The 16,928-nt window shown below is 36.8% G+C and overlaps 1 protein-coding gene across 1 annotated transcript in view; it reads left to right on the top strand.

Moving 5' to 3' along the window:
- The window catches only part of LOC107678035 (serine/threonine-protein phosphatase 2A 55 kDa regulatory subunit B alpha isoform-like), a 23,077-nt gene that overhangs the window by 4,855 nt on the left and 1,294 nt on the right, over positions 1–16,928 (top strand). The window contains exons 3-10 of the mRNA XM_016473147.1: positions 765–842; positions 3,385–3,482; positions 3,573–3,738; positions 5,578–5,690; positions 7,222–7,399; positions 7,561–7,725; positions 7,824–7,993; positions 11,808–11,899. Of these exons, the coding sequence (XP_016328633.1) occupies positions 765–842; positions 3,385–3,482; positions 3,573–3,738; positions 5,578–5,690; positions 7,222–7,399; positions 7,561–7,725; positions 7,824–7,993; positions 11,808–11,899 (1,060 nt within the window). The remainder of the gene's footprint in view (positions 1–764; positions 843–3,384; positions 3,483–3,572; positions 3,739–5,577; positions 5,691–7,221; positions 7,400–7,560; positions 7,726–7,823; positions 7,994–11,807; positions 11,900–16,928) is intronic.

Here is a 16,928-nt window from a genome sequence, read left to right as displayed (position 1 = left end):
TTTAAGGCTTAATATAATTTAAACGGATGAGTTATAAAAAAATTCACCCCCCTCACAGTTGTCATGAAGGGCAAAATTAGCTATATAGACCAAAATCATTTTTTGAACCGGGCTGTAAACGTTTTTTTTCTGCTGTAAAGTTGGGCATTTTAACATGGGGAGTCTATGGGATTGACTCCCTTTTGCAGCCAGCCGCTAGCGGCCAGTTGATAAATTACAATTTAAGTCACTTCCTTGTTGGCTTCACGAGAGAGAGCGGGAGGTTGCCGCTTGGTTAAAACGGGGTAAAAAGATCGACTGAATTGAAACTTTTTCAATATAAATATGTGCGGAGGGTTAAGCTGTACTGTTGTTGGCTGCCACAGTAATGGTAATATGTCAGGTCATGTCCGCCGCATTTGCATGGCTTGCAGCGCTTAAGTTAAAATACTGAGTGTGAATTTCTTTAAAAATGACAAAATTTGAAAGCTGAGAGTCCTGAGACCTTGTTTCATATCAGAAGTAGCCTGCTCTGTAGTCAGTTTCCTCTTTGCTGTGCGACGTATTTTTCACTGCGTGAGAACGTGTGTAGTGTGAGAGCGGCATTGTTTGTCGGGGATAGCAACAGTAACTAAGGAGGGGTGAGTCTTTGCGAACGGTCAGTTAAAAGTTCCTAATAGATTTGAGATTTCTAAAAGCATCAAAAATATCTTACCCAGCCTGGTCCAAGGTGAATTTTTATATGTGGGCTGCAACAAAGTTTAACTGGCGTTTTGTGGTTTCAGGAGCCGGAGGCGGGGGAAACGATGTGCAGTGGTGCTTTTCACAAGTGAAAGGTGCGATCGATGATGACGTAGCCGAAGGTGAGTACCTGTCCGAATAGTCTCTTCCAGTCTAATCAGGCGATTTATGGACCAGACTTTATGTGGAGAGTCAAAAGTGTGCAAAAGACATTAGTGACATGATAGACACTATAGAGTGCAACATTTGGGATCCAGAAGTAAAAACCATTCTCTTTCTCCATAAGCAAATAGATTTTTATGATAGCTTATAAACCTTTAAAGGCAGACCTGTTGTGAGCTCCAGTGTTTTTAATTAATGGTGCTTTTGTTGAAGCCATCCGTTCACAATATTTCAACTTTTTTTTTTTTTGTCAGTTGATATTGTATATTTAATTGTGCATGTGCATTTATCTGTTATCAGCCATCACATGAGAAAAATGATTGGCTTATTGGAATCTACTAGAAATTTAATATACACCCTTACATTTATATAATGATTATTAATATAATATAATGTAAGTATTTTTTAAATATTTTTTTCCATTTATATGAATACATAATAATGCATATCAATATTTATGATCATATATTTTTACAGAAAAAAAGAATGTAATACTCCACATGTTGAATTTCATGATTTTTTTTTTCCCACAAGATAATCTAATTTGAATGGGTTGATTAAAACATGATGAATGCAGCTCTCTCTGCATGTTTGCGACTGAGACTTAAATCAGAAAATGGAAATATTCCAATATTCTAGTATTTATAAGAAGCCTCATAAATAGTTTGGCTAATTTAATCTTGCTTTGTGCTGCCACTAATGTAATACTTTCAGCTGTGCTTAACACGTTTAAATGGATAGTTCACCCAAAAATGAAAATTCTGTCATTAATTACTTACCTTCATGTCGTTCTAAACCCGTAAGAACACAAATATATATAAATATAATATATCTTTTATGAATTCTGAGATCTCTCTGACCCTCCCATAGACAGCAATGTAATTACCAGGATCAAGGTCCAGAAACGTAGCAAGGAGATCGGTAAAATAATCCATGTGACATCAGGGGATCGACCGTAATTTTACGAAGCTACGAGAATACTTTTTGTACGCGAAGAAAACAAAAATAACGACTTTATTCAACAATTCATCTTGTCCGCGTCACCCTGGTGCCATTTTAGAGAGTATCCACTGAACGCAAACAGCGTACGCTATTCTGTGTCAGCTGCGTCAAGTGGATATGCTGTTTTCGTTCAAATCAAAGCGTAAACAACGTAGAAAACGTATCCGTGTGACGCAACTGACACAGAATAGCATATGCTGTTTACGAAGATGAACGGAGGTCTTATGGGTTTAGAACGAGTAATTAATGACAGAATTTTTGTTTTTGGGTGAACTAACCCTCTAAATCCATTTTTCCATGTTTAAACAGATTTTCCTTCAAAATCATTGCAAAAATGCAGAAAAACGGTCTAGATGAGAAACTAGTCTACTGACACCAGTCTATTTTCAGTAAACTTCATGACCCAGAAATGTCATACTATTCATGATGTTGGTTAATTATATAACAGACAAAATATAGAATATAGGTGTGTAACAATACACTCGTGTCATGATTTGGTTCAAAACGTGATGCTGATCTCACAATACAAAACAGTACTCTCACAATACTTTTAACAAAGCCGGAATAGAGTTTAAATGTTACTTTTTATTATTACTTCTAAGACATACAATAAACAGTTAACAAAAAGTACCATTCATTAACAAGAATAGAAATATTTGTGGTTCTGCTTCACTAAAGATACAGAAATATGTTAGACACATATGCTTGCAGTCTCTCTCCCTGACAACATACGTTTAAAACGTTTATTAGTTTGTTTATCCGTGTTTTTGTTTCAATAAAATCCTAAATTAAATGTCTAAACTTTAATTTTGGGTGAATTTTACACAATACATTTTGTCGTTTTCTTGCATTTTTGTATTGCGACATATTGTGACACAATATATTATTACACCCAATTATATTACACTGAATATATCATAAATATTCAATATGTCACCCAGCCCTACTGCCTGTCATTTATAGCTGTAAATTTGTAATATTTCTTCTTGTAATAGTTCTTATGCAAACCTAAAGTCCAAGCAGATCTTCACCTCAAATCTCCAGTTTGTATTTTACAGGCCTCTTATCAAAGTCTTCTGGCTTGATTTAGTGACTTTGTTTCAGTTTTGGCCCCCAGGGAGGTCAGACTTAAACAAAGGGCCGTTGCATTCTGCTTTTCTCCTGCTTTCTTCTGCTCTACTGGTTTATAAAGGGTTAAATTGCTGTGAGTCAGTCTACAGCCCATCGTCTCAGGAGCATATATTGCGGCAGGAATCTGGGTTACAGATCTGCGTGTCACGGTGCCTTTTTATTTAAAGATTCATCTCGTTGAGTCAGTCAGTGACTCTCTGACTTTTGAGGTTAAATGTGTTTGAAGCAAATCGCACATTAAATTATGATGGCGGAGGGTGTTTTTGGCAAGATCCCTGTGGCTGTTGAGATGGATCAGTTGTATATATCTTTCGGGGGACGAGGGTGGAGGAAATCTGACAGATGTGTCTGTTTCTGCCCGTCCTACAGCCGATATCATCTCTACTGTGGAGTTCAACCACTCAGGGGAGCTGCTAGCCACAGGGGATAAAGGCGGTCGAGTTGTCATCTTCCAGCAAGAGACTGAGGTGAAGGATCAGGCCGTTTCATAGTAACATTATATCCGCTTTCATTCCCGCTTATGTCTTTCTCACAAAAACTTGCTTTTCTTTTTGCAGAACAAGAGTCAGCCACAGTGCCGTAGTGAATACAATGTTTACAGCACATTTCAGAGCCACGAGCCTGAGTTCGACTACCTGAAGAGCTTGGAAATCGAGGAAAAGATTAACAAGATCCGCTGGCTACCACAAAAGAACGCTGCACAATTTTTGTTGTCCACAAATGGTTAGTAGAGCAGTGGGGCTCTGTGGAGTCTTACTGTTAGCGCAGACCAATCAAATCTCTTTATTTTACTGAAGGATGGAGATGAATATGTAATGTGAACCCTGAACCCTAGGAGTTCATAATAGAAATGCTGGGGGTTTATTAGATATAAAATGGCAGATTGTGTCATTTATAATTTAAAAACAAAACAAAATAAAAACTTATAATTCTAAAATTCTCCCAAAAAATGATATTTATAATCAAAAAGAAAATAAAACAAAATGTACAAATCTAATTCTAAAATTCTCCCAAAAATGTTGTAATTTATCATTTTAAAAAAAGCCAAATGAAAAAAATCTCATTTTAAAATCCTCCAAAAAAGATATATCTAATTAATAATTAAAAAAAAAAAGTTAAAATCTAGTTCTAAAATTCTCTCTTAAAAAAAGGAATATGTAACTTAAAAAATAAATAAAAATCTAAGTAAAAAAAAATGTTATGTTTTACTTTGTCATATAAAAATATGTATTACATTTAATATTCATTATTAGGGCTATATGTTTTTTTTTTTAAGTGCATGTTAAATTATTTAAAAAATAATTGTGTATGAGTATTTGCTGAGAATAGCTACCAGATGCAGATAATTCCAAGGTTTTACATTACTGTGATTCACAAAAACATACAGTAGATTAGGTTTTATTATTATTATTCATTTATTTAGTTAATTTAAAACATAAAATATGTCTGTCTTGGTTCATTCATTTAATAAATTGTCAAGACAACTACAGTTTTTATTATATTTATGTATTTATTTATTGTTTTGCTAACAAATACCCAATTAGCAACACAAAGCTTTTATTTATTATTTTTTATTAAGACTTAATTCTTGTATATGGTTTTATATGACCCTTAATATCAAATAAACTTTTAAGTCTGCAAAATTGCCGTCCTGTAACACAAACTAATATATCATTAATTTATATGGCAATGCATGCTGGGATTTATTATTATAATTTTTTTTAATCACTTTTGAATTGAAATGTTAAACAATTACTTGAAATCTTTGGGGTTACTTCTTTTGGTCCTATGGTTTTAAAAGTGCAGCACTATACAGACTGATATATACTTACAATACAGTCAATACCAAATCGATATTTTCAACTGGAGACGCATTTAATAACTTCTGTGAGTTGATGTGAGCTCTGCAAATTCTCCAGATTTTTCCCTGACTCACTGATGCATCTCCATGCTGTCTAAAAATATGAACTCTCCGACGTGTTATGCAACCGTTGTGTATTTAAGACTTGAATAGACTGAATGCCGATCTTCAGCTCACCCACACACTGGAGGAAGATATTTGTGGGACAGAGTTCAGATTAGATGTCGGAAAAATGTCCAGATGTCTATACTTACAATACAGTCAATACCAAATCGATATTTTCAACTGGAGACGCATTTAATAACTTCTGTGAGTTGATGTGAGCTCTGCAAATTCTCCAGATTTTTCCCTGACTCACTGATGCATCTCCATGCTGTCTAAAAATATGAACTCTCCGACGTGTTATGCAACCGTTGTGTATTTAAGACTTGAATAGACTGAGTGCCGATCTTCAGCTCACCCACACACTGGAGGAAGATATTTGTGGGACAGAGTTCAGATTAGATGTCGGAAAAATGTCCAGATGTTTTCAAAATTTGGTGAACTGTCAACTTGATTCGTTATGCCAGTCAAACTACCTCTTATTACTCATGGAAATAGGCTTGGGGGTTTTTTTTGTGGCTCTCACAATTATTTTTAGCATGAGTCAGAGGGCAGATCCCACATTAGAAGCTGATGTTATTCTGTACTTTCGATTGCAGATAAAACTATAAAGTTGTGGAAGATCAGTGAACGTGACAAGAGACCAGAGGGATACAATCTTAAAGAGGAGGATGGGCGCTACAGAGATGCTGCTACCATCACAACTCTACGGGTGAGAAACAATGCTTGTTTCCAAATAATAAAATACAATTCGAAAAGGTTGAAGCGAATTACAAGGGTGTTCACAGTGGGCTGTGTTTACATTAATCTCGTGTCATAAAAGCATTCTGAGCCGAGGTGAAATTACATGACTCAGCCGAATGTACAAGTGCTCTTCAGCACTCTTCTTCGTGCGCATTTGAGTGTGCGGATAAAAACTAGATTAGAGCGCCATCTGCTGTTAAAATCTAAACTCAGAATCGATTCCAGAGAGAATCGCGATGCATTCGGAAGATCTCAGAATCGATCCACTAATCGATTCTGCATCAATTTATCATCGCAGCCCTACTCAAGAACATTGGTATTGACGTAAAATCTACCCATATATAATATGTTATAATAATCGAAGATTAGTGAATATTATAACCGTTTTTATGCATTTACGCTACCATTCAAACATTTGGGTTTAGTAATATTTTTCTATTTTTTTCTTTAATAAAACACAGTAAAAGCAATCATATTGTGATATATTATTACAATTTAGAACTGTATCAGCAATCATTACTCCAGTTTTCAGCGTCACATGATCCTTCAGAAATCATTCTAATATGCTGATTTGCTGCTTAAGAAATTTTATCAATGTAGAAAAAAGTCGTGCTGCTTAATATTTTTTTGGAAACTGATATATTAAGTTAAATAGAAGATTCAAAGGAGCAGCGTTTATTTGATATATAAATATTTTGTGACATAAAAATTCTAATAAATCAGTCATTTTTAAATACATAAAAAAAATCACTTTTGATCAATTTAAAGGGACAGTTCACCAAAAAAGAAAATTGTCATTAATTACTCACCCTCATGTCGTTCCAAACCCGTAAGACCTTCGTTCATCTTTGTAACATAAATTAAGACATTTTTGAGAGCTTTCTGACCCTGCATAGACAGCAACGCAACTGAAATGTTCCCAGGCTCAGAAACGTAGCAAGGACATCGGTAAGCCCATCAGTGGTTCAACCGTAATTTTACGAAGCTACAAGAATACTTTTTGTGTGCAAACAAAACGAAAATAATAACTTTATTCATCCTCCTCATCCCGTCTGCTTGCTCTATTTTTGTTTTCTTTGCGCACATAAGTATTCTCGTAGCTTCATAAAATTTACAGTTAAACCACTGATGTCACACGGACTATTTAACCGATGTCCATGCTACGTTTCTGGACCTGGGAACATTTCAGTTGTGTTGCTGTCTATGCAGGGTCAGAGAGCTCTCAGATATTTCAAAAATATCTTAATTTGTGTTCCGAAGATGAATGACGGTCTTACAGGTTTGGAATGACATGAGGGTGAGTAAGTAATGACAGAACTTTTCATTTTTGAGTGAACTATCCCTTTAATGCATCCTTGCTGAAAAAAACTAAACAAACAAAAACAACTTACTAACCCCAAATTGTGAAAGGTAGTGTGTATATGCTCTCCATTTGTGTTTTTGCTCTCAATAACTGTTATATATTCATAAAAGCAATTATGTTTGGCCTCTTTGTGCAGGTGCCAGTATTCAGGCCTATGGATCTCATGGTGGAGGCCAGTCCGCGGCGGGTCTTTGTCAACGGCCACACCTACCACATCAACTCCATCTCGGTCAACAGCGACAACGAGACCTATCTGTCTGCAGACGACCTGCGCATCAACCTGTGGCACTTAGAGATCACAGACCGCAGCTTCAGTATCCTATAAAGGGAAATATGAATAATTTTGGAGGATATAAAGGAGCATTTTGTTGTTAAGTGTTTGTTGATTTGGGTTGTGAATGTCATGTTGAAATGTCTATTGACACCTCTCAGTGTGTCAGTTCAGCGACGTTATGTGGCTTTAACTCTGCATCAGACGTTGTGGACATAAAACCAGCCAACATGGAGGAGCTGACGGAGGTGATCACAGCCACAGAGTTCCACCCTCACCAATGTAACACGTTTGTCTACAGCAGCAGCAAAGGCACCATCCGCCTATGTGACATGCGTGCATCAGCACTTTGTGACAAGCACTCTAAATGTGAGTTATATGTGCTGGCTGCATCATATATGCCACTTAATCCAATTTGATTGTTTTCCAAATAGTGTATACTCTGTTCGTTTCTCTGCTTTGTCTAGTGTTCGAAGAACCTGAGGACCCCAGCAACCGCTCTTTCTTTTCTGAAATCATCTCCTCCATCTCAGACGTGAAGTTCAGTCACAACGGCCGCTACATGATGACCCGAGACTACCTGTCCGTCAAAATCTGGGATCTCAACATGGAGAATCGACCCGTTGAGACATACCAGGTGAGTTAATAAATGGACAGAGTAGCTAGCTATAGCGATCTTCATTTCATTTGTTTTTGCTCAATTTGTCCAATGAAAATATTACCTATAAAGCCACAGCAGAGCTGTAGTGTGTTTCCAAGCAATGTACAATTTTTGAATGAATGGGAAAACCGATGATTTAATGGCCCATTCATAAACATTTACTTCATTAAACGCCCGTTTAAACCAGTCGAATGAATAAATGACTGAATCATGAAATGAATGACTTAAGATATTTATCGCCATCCACTGACAGTTTTTTGTTTTTAATTTATAGTATTTTATTTCATTTAAAAAATAATAATTTCATATTTCCATAATAATAATAAAAAGCATTAAAGGGATAAGTCACCTAAAAATTAAACCAATTTTATTTAACTTAGTGGTTTTGCAACTATTTACTATGTCTTATCCAAAGAGGTGGACTTTTTTTGCAGCAAAAGATGATTATATTTGTTAAAGGGTTAGTTCACCCAAAAATGAAAATTGTCATTAATTACTCACCCTCATGTCGTTCCAAACCTGTAAGTCCTTCGTTCATCTTCGAAACACAAATTAAGATATTTTTGATGGAATCTGTGTAGGGATGCTCATTTCGGTTTATTTTCCTGACCGACAACCGCTGCTCCTTATCCGAACATTAACCGTTAACTGATAAAATTAGAATAATAAATTAGTATTAAATAAAAATAGAATGGACAAGCATCTGTGATGGTACATTAAAAATACAAACAAATATTTTAACGTGCAAACAGCAGCATACAGAGCAACAGCAAAACCTGGATTCACACATCCTCAGATTATCACGCACCGGCAGCGCTTCTGAGAACAGAGAAAAACAGAATAAAATAATATAAACAAAAAAGAATAAAATAAGTAGGCCTACACTAAATATATATCAAATAAATAATTAACAAATTAAGATGACAAAACTAAAACACACACTGAATCCTTCTATGCGTTTTGAAGAACGGCATAGTTGTTTTCCCGTCAGACATAAAAATATATAGCAGGCCTACCTCAGTGTACGTGTCTTTTTAATTTTTTTAAGTAACATGTCGACATCCTGTACGGATAGACTGGAGCGCTGCCTGCTAACTGTTAGACCCGCTGCAAAAACACCATAACAAAAATCCTCTCAATTTGCGGTTCGGGACTTTTCATCCACTGGTCATATGTTTCTATTTACGGCGTGTTTGCAGCAGCATTGAGCAATATAGCCAATCACAGATCTATCTGTTGATTTCATGAACGCAATCCACTCACCACCAAAAATGCCGGTGTTATGAATTCTACACGTTTGCGAATTCTCTCATTAAAACAAAGAAAGTGTAGACATTATGTAAATAAGAGATTAATTGTACAGTGTAAAGCTTCTTTGATTATTTTTAATTAACTTAATTGTGAGATCGCAATGATCTACAGTAAGATGAGTGACCGATTTCCAGTGATTATAAGGGGTGCGCCCATTGCGCACTATATAATCCATTCAGAATTTACATACATTCACTCACGGATTCACTCTCTGATAACCATTTATCTAATATTGCCACTTGCCATTGTGTTACGTATACTACATCAGTTAACTAAGTGAAGGCGAAGCAGGTGCTTGCTCTGAGAAATATGTCTGTATGCACGCTGCACGTGTCGACGCGCCCGTGAGTAAACAAATACTGTGTATAGCATTATTTTTTCTTTTACCATGCAGCAAACTTAAAAATATTTGTGAAAAAAAAACATTTTAAACTGTATAACTTATAGTATTAATTGGTTAAAAATCTTTCTTTCAGTTAACAGTTAAACGGTCAATATGAATATCCCTAAATCTGAGAGCTCTCTGACTCTCCATAGACAGCAAGGATATTACCACGATCAACGCACAGAAACGTAGCAAGGACATCGGTAAAATAGTCCATGTGACATCAGGGGTTAAACCGTAATTTTACGAAGCTACGAGAATACTTTTTGTTCGCAAAGAAAACAATAATAACATAATTCATTCAACAGTTCTTCTCCCCGAGTTACCGTCTTCCACCATTTTGGAGAGTACCTCAGAACGAAATCAACGTAATGAGCATCGTTTACATTCAGCATGCGCACGCTGTCTACTGAACGTGAACAGCGCTGATTACGTTCAGCAAAAATTGTTATTATTGTTTTCTTTGCGCACAAAAAGTATTCTCGTAACTTTGTGAAATTACCGTTGAACCCCTGATGTCACATGGATAGGGCTGTCGCGATAACCGCGATATTGCAATACCCGCGCTATTGATGAGCAAACCGCAGAGGAATGCAAGAACCGCAGCAACCGCGATTTTTGCGTGTTTTCTTTTTCATGGGGTTATGCCCTTCTCGTTTTACACTTCGTGCATGTGTACTGAATATTAAATAAGTTAGTAATGATAACATAATGTGTACCATTATGATTTGTACAGATGCTTTGTAGATTTGCACTTAACAAGCCTAAACAGACAACGAATGAGAGAGAGATCAACTGAGCGCGTGCGATTACTTGCGAGTCATATATATTTGTTCAAATAGGTTGCTTAGCATCGACGCATTGGTCAGCTGAGCCTTCTAACATGACGCTCAAAGTTAAAATGATTTCAACAGCGTTTTTCATTGTCTCTCTTTGAATAAATCAGCGTTTTTGAATGTGTAGTTGAATGAACGGTTTAAAGACTCACTCAAAGACAGTCCCTTTCCACCACCTTGTGGCGCAACAATCTAACTGCAATCTAAGCCCATCTAGAATGCACGCAGGTGGTAATATCAATAGAAAGTCTCTTGTCCAGTCGGATTCGAGGATCAGAACGAACTGTTATACATATAGGCTAACAATAGCCTAACAATCTTATTGTCAGGTTTATGTTCTGTTATGTGGATCGTTATTTTGTTGAGAAAGATAATGTAGCTCTTGAGCGATTAAGCTATTTAGTTGATAAAACTGCGGGGCAGCGCTAAAAGGTTTGTTCCTGAATGATTGAGTGCGGCTGCAACGTGATCTGTGTGTGTGAGACAGACAGTCTCTCTCACACACACACACGTCATCAAAGAATCCTGGAAAAAAATTATATCGTTTTTTTATATCTGTCAACCAAAATAATAAGCAGCCAACTGTTTTCCCATCAAAATTCATAAGAAATTATTCTTGCGCAGCAAATCAGCATTTTAGAATGTAATGTATATATTTAATGTGGTAAATTTAAATTGACAATACATGGGTATTTTGCTCTACAACACATGTCCATACTGAAATTGTGAATTTCTAAACAGTTATGTTCATTTTTTTTAAATGTATGTTTGTAATAAGTATATATGTTTAGTTTTCATTTTACAACAAAACATCTAAGTATCATCAAGTTACGTTTCCCACAAACCTTATTTTACTCCTGAATTGAAAAACCCCATTATAAAAACCCATAGGAAAATTAGTCTTCTGGGTTTTGCTGTCACTCATTCAGCACTCTTAACAGACAATTAAAACAGAAAATTTTATATGAAAAAGTATATATATGAAAAGACTACTTTAGTCAACATTAGGGGGCGCTACCTGCACTATTTAAAAGTGTAGGATTAAGGTTGAACCTACAAGTCAGCAGTTTTGCCTCAACCGATTGGGAGTATCTTGACACACCCAGATATTTCTGATTAACATTCATGGCTTAGATGAGGTCATCATGGATTACGGAGTCATTTTTCTGTACATGAGCATCAGGTTGATTTATTGCCTCTGATACAGCAGTGACAGTTAATACTGGAGATCATAGTGTTGTGTTTTTGTCTTCCACAGGTCCACGAGTACCTCAGGAGTAAGTTGTGTTCTCTCTATGAGAACGACTGCATCTTTGATAAATTTGAATGCTGCTGGAACGGAAATGACAGGTTAGACTTTTCACGAGCCTGTATTATATAATTTCCATAATAGAAGAGTGTCCTAAATTTAAACACTTAAGAGCAATTTCAATTCAATTCAAGTTTATTTGTATATCGCTTTTCACGATGCAAATCGTTGCAAAGTAGCTTTACAGAAAATTAAAATGATACATTATATTTAGTCATAGCTTATCAGTGGTGACTATCTCAAGTTGATGTCCATATAGCAAGCTTTGGTAGTTTTGTATGTTGTCTGAGGGTTGGCATCATCTGAGGTCTTCTGGGGGGTTGGCATCATCTCTTCTCAGGTATTTGTAAGGGCTGGATCCAGACTGAAGCTTGTGTAATTCCTAGTTACCATGGGATGTCAATCCCGTGGCAGAAACAGAGAAGATAATAGAGAAAAATTAGCGTAGCTGCTGTTCCAACTAAGCAAAAAATTATATGTTCAATCCAAGTAAAAGAATGAAAATGTGCATTTGATCATATGTAACTGAAGTACAAAGTTATGAGATGCATTATGTGAATGCTTGGCTAAAGAGATGTGTCTTTAATCTAGATTTAAACAGAGAGAGTGTGTCTGAACCCCGAACGTTATCAGGAAGGCTGTTCCAGAGTTTGGGAGCCAAATATGAAAAAGCTCTACCTCCTTTAGTGGACTTTGCTATCCTAGAAACTACCAAGAGTCCAGAGTTTTGCGACCTTAGGGAACTGTATGGATTGTAGCGTGATAGAAGACTAGTTAGGTACACAGGAGCTAAACCATTTAGGGCCTTAAAAGTAAGTAGTAATATTTTGTAACTGATACGGAACTTAATAGGTAGCCAGTGCAGAGACTGTAAAATTGGGGTAATATGATCATATTTTCTTGACCTGGTAAGGACTCTAGCCGCTGCATTTTGGACTACCTCTAGCTTGTTTATTGAAGATGCAGGACAACCACCTAGCAGTGCATTACAATAGTCCAGTCTAGAGGTCATGAATGCATGAACTTGCTTTTCTGCATCAGAAACAGATAACATGTTTCATAGCTTGGCAGTGTTTCTAAGATGGAAGAATGCTGTTTTTGTAACATGGGAAATATGATTTTCAAAAGACAAGTTGCTATCTAATATAACACCCAAATTTTTGACTGTAGAGGAAGTAACCGTGCATCCATATAGATGCTAATTGTAATCTACTAGATTCTGTGTATTGTTTTTTGGTCCAATAAGTAATAGTTTTGTGATCGATCTATGAGTATGTCATGATCTATAGTGTCGAACGCAGCACTAAGGTCAAGTAAAACTAGCAATGAGATGCAGCCTTGGTCTGTGGCAAGGAGCAAGTCATTTGTAATTTTAACAAATAAGTGCAGTTTCTGTGCTATGATGGGGCCTGAAACCTGACTGAAATTCTTCATAGATATCTTTTTTTTTTTTTTTTTTTCTTTTTTTTTCTTTTTCAGGAAGGAGCACAATTGAGCAGACACAACGTTTTTTAAAATTTTAGACATAAACGGAAGATTTGAAATGTGTCTGTAATTTGACAGTTCACTAGGATCTAGTTGTGGTTTCTTAATAAGAGGCTTAATAACCGCCAGCTTGAATGGTTTTGGGATGTGACCTAGAGATAACGACGAGTTAGTAGTGTATGATTAAAACGATGAGTGGGTCTGGTTATGTTTTGCTTGACTCCAAAATAGTTCATTAAGTCTGTAAATGCAAGTCCTAATGCATCATTTGTATTATCAACATGAATGTTAAAGTCTCCGACAATTAGTGTCATTTGTATTATCAACGTGAATGTTAAAATCTCCGACAATTAGCGCTGAGAGGAAATCTGCAAATTCTTTTAGGAAATCTTTATACGGCCCTGGTGGTCTATACACAGTAGCCAGAGCAAGAGATAGGAGAGATTTCTTTTGCATATCTGACAGTGTAACATTAGGTAGAAGTATTTCGAATGAGTTAAACCTGTACCCTGTTTCTGAGTAACATTGAGAATATCACTATATATTGTTGCAACACCACCGCCACGACCAGTCTGACGGTGCTCATGCTTATAACAGTAGCTTGGTGGAGTAGACTCATTTAGACTAATACAATCATTTGGTTTGAGCCAGGTTTCAGTCAAGCGGAGTAATATCGAAACTATTATCTGTGATCATTTCATTTACAATAACTGCTTTGGGTGCGAGTGATCTAATGTTTAGGAGCCCAAGCTTTAAAAATGGTTTTTGTTCATTTATTTTTCGGTTTAATCACGATCAGGTTTTTTTCTAGATCCTGCATTAAATTTATATGTTGGCCTCACTATTCGGGGGAACAGACACAGTCTTTATAGATTGGACAACGCAAGTGCTTCTATCATTTAAGCGGGTAGAACAAAAGCCATCATAGCAGTTATTTGAGAATTGGCTTACTATTCATATGGAGCTTAGCGTCCTGGAGATGTTGTCCGACAGGAGTTCCGCTCCAACTCTGCTGGGGTGCAGGCCATCAGTGCGAAAAAGCCTAGGATGCTCCCAGAAAAGATTCCAATTATTCCATCTTGTGGAGGGGAGCGAAGCGGTTCTGGGTGGAGATCTCGAAGACCGGAGGCGGCGGAGGGGGAGAGGTCCTCGCCCAGGGCTTGGTTCGCGTCTTCCTGTCTGCCAAGCCCCACAAAGTACCACTAGCTTACACTCTCAGACTCATATAAAAGTGTCAGCAAAATATGGGTCTGTGTGTCTAGTGGACAGTGTCTAGAAGCAGAAGAGTGTCTAGAAGCAGCGACGTTGCATTTATCAGCAGAGTAAAAATGGTGCTGTGTTGTTATTCCAGTTCTATACAACTAGTTTCCCACAAAATTCTTTTTTCCCCCCCAAATCAGGAGTCAAGATTCACATACAGGTATTGCTCTTTGTTACTGTTAAAAATGTTTGGCTCCGTAATGATTTTCATATTTTTCAGTTGAACTTTATATTTATCCAAGAATCTGAGTACGTATCACAAACATATTAAGCAGCACAGCTTTTTTCAACACTGATAGTAAGAAATGTTTCTTGAGCAGCAAATCAGCATATTAGAATGATTTCTGAAGGATCATAAATAAATTATGAATAACAGAGTTTAGGAGAGTACAGAAATATTTCTGGTTCTATCAAGTTATCTTCATTCTTTTGTTTGCATGTTTTGAGAATGCAGCAGGGTAAAATGTAGAAGCAAGCATTAAACCGCCATGTATAGTTATGAGACAAATTCAAGATGAAGTTTGAGTTATTGTAGGTACCTCTGTAATAAAGGATAATTTTCTATTTAAGACATACTTCCTGAGATTTAAAAGCTGACCATCAGTCAGTCAGTAAGGTGGCAGTCAACATTTAGGCCAGCTGCTGTGCCTGTGTGACTCCTTTGGGGCCCAGACTGGCTCTTATCTGGAGGGAACCTCTAATCACTCTCAGACAGACTGAATGCTGGTCAAGGGCAGGGGAAGATTGGGTTTGCATGTCACGAAGACATGTTAGTGCTATCGAACACATTCTTCCTCAACTAAATTATTCACCAACTTCAATCAGGCCTATAATTGGACTACTAGCCAACTGTCCTGTTCCATTCCTAGAAATCTGCAGTTTTCCCATTACTAGCCTAGAACTAGCTGAGGCAGCACTCGGGGTGTCAAAATTAATAGTTTCTACAATGCATCGCGATGCAGATGAGGACGATTCATTCTATACAACTAGTTTCCCACAAAATTCTTTTTTCCCCCCCAAATCAGAAGTCAAGATTCACATACAGGTATTGCTCTTTGTTACTGTTAAAAATGTTTGGCTCCGTAATGATTTTCAGATTTTTCAGTTGAACTTTATATTTATCCAAGAATCTGAGTACGTATCACAAACATATTAAGCAGCACAGCTTTTTTCAACACATAACGTACTGACGCTTTTCTGCCGTCATTTGCCGCATGCGTGCTTTGTAGCATACAATGACGGAGGGAGGCGAGACACAAGTGCGAGTAATTAAAAATGCTCCAACTGCTTTAAAAGCCGACATCTAGGCACATTTCGGCTTTTATGCACAACCTGGTTAGCACGACCTGGAGAAGACACACGCTGTGTGTAAATCATGTCATGCACAAATAAAATATGCAGGGGGTAATACCCATAGATATGTATAGATGCCCTATTTGACCGCTCCAGATACGTTGACGCGTCTGCCATTTTGGAACGGTCAACTTGCCGTCATTCACCATAATAATCAATGAATATTCAAAGATATACATGCATGTAACTTGCTGTTGTAGACGCACACAGTCAACTTGTGCTCGAGGGTTCGCAGACCATTCCAAAAATCGCAGATGGCTTACATATCGCCACCCATAGAAACAATCGCTAATGAGGCATCTACGTATATACATCTATGGTAATACCACTAACTTGAAAAACCACGTCAGCCGTTTTCACCAAAAATTATACATTCAAAAGCATGTTTTCTTCGAGCAGTTAAAATTAAAGGTTCAGTTCATATATCTGACTGCTTGTATTTATTGACAAAATTGTAGGCTATACATGTGAAGTACAATTGAAAATTGAGGATGCAGTGCATCGCGATATCGAATTGAACCGAATCGATGACATGATAATTGTAATCGAACCGAACCATGAGACCAGTGTAGGTTCACACCCCTAGGTGTGAATTTTACTTGAAAACAAAAAAAAACAAACAGTAATCGAACCGAACCGTGAGACCAGTGTAGGTTCACACCCCTAGGTGTGAATTTTACTTGAAAACAAAAAAAAACAAACAAAAAAAAATATGGATGCAACGATACCATTTTTTTTTCCAAAATTGATCTGATCTAAACCTGATCGTCACAGAATAGTATGCACAATATCGGATTTGGATCGGTCTTGTCTGACTGATACCCAATCAGGCAGAAAATGCCAGTATCGGAGCCGATACTGAGTATCGGATCGATGCATCCCTAAAAAAACGGCAGCTGTGGATGCTAGAACTTAACATAAAAGTACAGTAGCAGCTTTTTTTTTTTTTTTTTTTTTTTTATTTTTAGAATT

Source organism: Sinocyclocheilus anshuiensis, unplaced genomic scaffold, assembly GCF_001515605.1.
Source record: "Sinocyclocheilus anshuiensis isolate Anshui unplaced genomic scaffold, SAMN03320099.WGS_v1.1 scaffold260, whole genome shotgun sequence".
Taxonomy (NCBI): Eukaryota; Metazoa; Chordata; class Actinopteri; order Cypriniformes; family Cyprinidae; genus Sinocyclocheilus; species Sinocyclocheilus anshuiensis.
Note: the sequence above shows the minus strand (reverse complement) of the source record. Positions and strands in the feature narration are given on the sequence as shown.